Genomic DNA, 4290 nt, shown 5'->3' on the forward strand with positions numbered 1-4290 from the left:
ATCACCAGTAGTCTGCAATAGTGATGTGCGGTATACCAAAAATATATTGATAATTCGGTAATTGCAGATATACCGTGGTTGGCTCGATATCGGTATTGAAATATACTTATTTTGATAAATTTCGCTGCATCAATATAATCATCAAATCCGGTAAATACCGATAGTACCGCTGACTCTCAATATTCCGATGCTCCTTCGATTCGGTACGGTAGTTAGTATATTACTGCAGTTACTGCCCACTGCATGCAATGCCATTGCGCTAGCGTATCCTCACGGGTTGCACTGAATTATTGGATTGCACCACGACACGTGCCGCTTGAAAATGGCGTCTAATACAGAATCGGATCTCGAAGACGAGGTTGAAGATGTGACGGAAGAGGTTGGGCGGGATGTTATAATTGTAGAATCGGTGAATGCAAAAGGGAAAAGTAAGGAGAGCGCAGTATGGCTTTACTTTGAAAAGATGGAGGAACGCCTGGAAAGGACTGGATCTCACCGCGTGGCCAATTGTAAGGAGTGCGGAAAAGGTATTAAAGTTGTGAAGGGAAATACTTCAAACTTAATGAGCCACCTGAAGACAAAGCATTCTAAAATATATGAGGAAGTGAGACGGAAAACCGATGAAAAGCACAAAAGTAAACAATCAAGCAGTCAGTCTAGTGTGCTGAAGAGACACGCGCAGCAATCCTTACCTGGTATGGCTGCAAAAAAAACCAAGCTGGATAGCAATAGTGTCTTACACAAGAAAATCACAAGAGGAATTGCTGGTATGATGATCCATGATTTTCAGCCATATTCATTTGTTTAGAATAGAGGATTTTCAGAGCTGATGCAACAATTAGAACCTCACTATCAGATTCCCCACAGGACAACATTTTGAAGATCTATTGTTCCTTCTATGTACAAGGAGGCAAGGAAAGAAGTTGAATCAAAGCTCAGTGATGTACTGCAAAGCAAGAACAAGATGGCTCTGACAACTGACATGTGGACGTCAGAGGCTAACGATGCCTATCTTGGACTAACCTGACAGCAGATTTTGAACTTGTGTCACTGTGCCTAGCAGTTGAACCCTTCACAGGGAGGCATACTGGTGTGAATATAGCTTCCTGTTTAAAACAGATTCTTCGTGATTTCACTATCGACCAAGCTGCAGTGTCTGCTGTAATAACAGATAATGCTTCTAACATGGACCTGGCATCACGCCTTGGTGAGTGGAATAGTAGGCATTGCTTCGGTCATACTCTGCAGTTGGCCATTGATGATGGTATTAAGATGTCCCCAGGAATACGAGAGATGATTAAATCAACCAAGGCTATTGTAGCCTTTTACAATCGCTCAACTAAAGATACAGAAAGACTGACAGAGCTCCAAGAACAACTGAGCCTGCCAAAACACAAATTACTTTCAGACTACCCAACAAGATGGAACAGCACCTATTACATGCTTACCCGACTTTTGGAACAAAAACCCGCAATCACTATAATGTGTGCTTCGTCTGCAGGACCAAGGGTGAGTCTTTCTGCTGCTGAATGGTGCATGATGAGTGAACTTATTCAAATCCTGCAACCACTGGAAGAAGCCACACGGGAGCTTAGCGCTGAGCAGAGAGTGTGTTGCAGTAACGTAATTGCTGAATGCCTTATTGTTTGAGCTCCGCAAGAATGTAATTGATGACGATGAGACACAAGTCCCCGATGATTATGATGAAACCCAGGTCCCAGAAAGCCAAGGAAGTAGTGTTCCTACCTCTGAGGAAAGCCAGCAAGTGGTTGTAGGTTTAATTGCATCAATTAAACGGAGATGGTTAAATCATGAAGAAGACAGAATTTACAGTATATGTACCTTATTAGACCCCAGGTTTAAGGAAGTCTGTTTTACTAATGCTGCTTTAGTCAGAGCCAAAAGATTACTTCTTTCCATGATGCGTGCACTTACACAAGGAGATTCAGTTACAAGCAGTGCAAGTGTTGTCAATGATGATCAAGAGGATGTACCCATCAAGAAGAAGGAATGTTTATTGGACAGTTTTGATGAACTCAAAAAGAAGAAATCTACTGATTTATCAACTAATCAAGACAAAGACGAAAAAGAATTGTCATTATACTGCAGTGCTGAATACATCGACAGAAAGGAGAATCCTTTAGGATGGTGGAAGGGAAACAAGAGCCATTTCCCTACCTTGGCAAGGATTGCAAGGGAGTACCTGGCAATACCAGCCATGTCAACTCCATCTGCAAAACTTTTATCTGCTGCCGGGTACATTAGTTCCCAACGAAGATCTCGCTTAAGTGGAGAAAACCTTAACCAGCTTGTGTTTCTAAACAAGAACTTGTAGTTATTGATTGAAATTTTCAGCTGACAATGCCATGATTATATTATTACATGATTACAATTAATTTTAATAGCAATTCATACATTAAATATAATTATTACAATATAATAATACTGATGTTGATACCGATACCGAAGATTAACAGCAATTATCGTACCGGAAAATACCGACTGCCAAAATCCAATACCGCACATCACTAATCTGCAACTCCCATAAATTAGTGCACTGCAGTGAGACTGCCCTCTTAGATCTGTTACCACCCTCAATTCGAGTTAAATCTTTCTCACATCATATAATTCCATGGATGTGACACTTTTTCTACTGTTTAAACTTTCTCACTGAATGGGATCCAGGAAATATTTGAATGACAGATATCACGTACAAGCATACGGGTAACAGAAATAAAATTACAGGTGCTTTTGTGTTTAATACAGTAGGCTACAGTGAATGGCTTGACAGTTGCGGTGGACTGGTGATTACATACCCCAGAGAGTGGCAGAGTGCTTTTACATAATGGTTGTATGGCTTCTCGTGTGGAGGTATTTATTTCTGTGTGTGTAAGTATGTAGCTCTTGCTAATTGGCTATTTTGCCAAAAAAGTGTGGGGGGCTAAAACATGCTTTTGAAAATAGTGTGAGGCCATCCCCCCCCCTCCCCCCCTCCCCGGTTTCAACGCCCTTGACTAGCTATAAAGCTAGCTAAATACTTGACGCTAATCACAAAGATTCAGTAGACCAATCTATCATAACTAACTACATAATTATTGGTGAAAACATGACATATTAAATGCTAGTGAGCATTGATAAATCAGAAACTTTCAGAAGGTTTTAAACAGCAAGTTTCATTAAAATAATTTAAAGCATTGGAAAACTAAAACCTGTCAGCATCATATCTCAGTCCAGACCCCCACATCTCAGTCTTACTACCGCTGGAAACTCCCTTCTAAAAATCCTAGATCCGTCCCTGACATACATACATATATAAGGCCCATTAAGGGTAACTAACCCAATGAGTATTTACAAAACTGTTCAAAAAATAGTATATGATTTTATTGTAGCCTATAGAAGTTTTATAAAATTTGGCTGCTTCATGAAATAGTTCACTGGATTTGCCAAAAGTGATCTTGTAGGCATAATGTATTTAGTGGACTGGACTCATGCACTGAGCTGGAAACAGCTTTTAAACAATAATCCAGGCCTTATCCATCTCTTGCAACACTGGAGACACCACTATCAAGCTATAACTGCTGGTACTGCTCTTCCTTACAAGTCAACAAACTATTGCATGCACTAATTAATTAGAATACCCTTACGATACACAGGTACTAGCAGTGATAAAGCGTGATAGAGGCTATTGTTGTAGTTTAGATGTTTTCCTTTTGTTGCTCCAGTACTTAGCACTAGTGTTAGGTCTGTAGTGATGAGCCAGTTTATGTGCATAGCCCCATCCCCCGCTGGGTGGTGCCACCTATAGCTACCCTGCTAAGAATTATTATTGGCTGATCTCTACAACCCTAGCACTAGTGCTAAAGCAATAAAGGAAAACATCTGTACTACAACAATAGCCTCTATCACGCTTTATCACTGCTAGTACTCATGTATCGTAAGTGTATTCTAATTAATTACTGTGCGTACTAGTTAGTTGATTTGTAAAGAAGAGCAGTATCAGCAGTTGTAGCTCAAAAGTAGTGTCTCCAGTGTTGCAAGAGATGGATAATGCCTGGATTATCGTTTAAAAGCTGTTTCCAGCTCAGTGCATGAGTCCAGTCCGCAATCCCAGTCCGTGAGTCCGGTCCGCGAAATACATTAGGGCCAATCTGGCATGCACTCCTGATCTACCAAATTTCATGATTCTTAGCTTCATATTGGAAATGGGTAACCCAATAGTTTTTATTACAGGGTTGAAAGTGGGTCAGTAGTTCTGACTTACAACTGACTATCTAGCTTACTAAATTTGTT

At 40.4% G+C, this 4290-nt stretch overlaps 1 protein-coding gene across 1 annotated transcript; it reads left to right on the forward strand.

Annotated features, from left to right (window-relative positions):
- The first annotated feature begins 322 nt into the window (after window positions 1-322).
- Window positions 323-2335, forward strand: LOC136247886 (zinc finger BED domain-containing protein 4-like). The gene is made up of 3 exons (XM_066039706.1): window positions 323-767; window positions 1079-1509; window positions 1652-2335. Exons 1-3 carry the CDS (start codon window positions 323-325, stop codon window positions 2333-2335), a joined length of 1560 nt encoding a protein of 519 aa, XP_065895778.1.
- The last annotated feature ends 1955 nt before the right edge of the window (window positions 2336-4290 follow it).

Source organism: Dysidea avara, chromosome 2, assembly GCF_963678975.1.
Source record: "Dysidea avara chromosome 2, odDysAvar1.4, whole genome shotgun sequence".
In the NCBI taxonomy this organism is placed as follows: Eukaryota; Metazoa; Porifera; class Demospongiae; order Dictyoceratida; family Dysideidae; genus Dysidea; species Dysidea avara.

Excerpts from the sequence above, each read along its gene's own strand:
- LOC136247886 (XM_066039706.1), top strand. The coding sequence starts at position 323 with ATGGCGTCTAATACAGAATCGGATCTCGAAGACGAGGTTGAAGATGTG. Across the intron at positions 768-1,078 it reads AATCACAAGAGGAATTGCTG|GGAGGCATACTGGTGTGAAT; the intron begins GTATGATGATCC and ends AACCCTTCACAG. Across the intron at positions 1,510-1,651 it reads CTTCGTCTGCAGGACCAAGG|CTCCGCAAGAATGTAATTGA; the intron begins GTGAGTCTTTCT and ends TTATTGTTTGAG.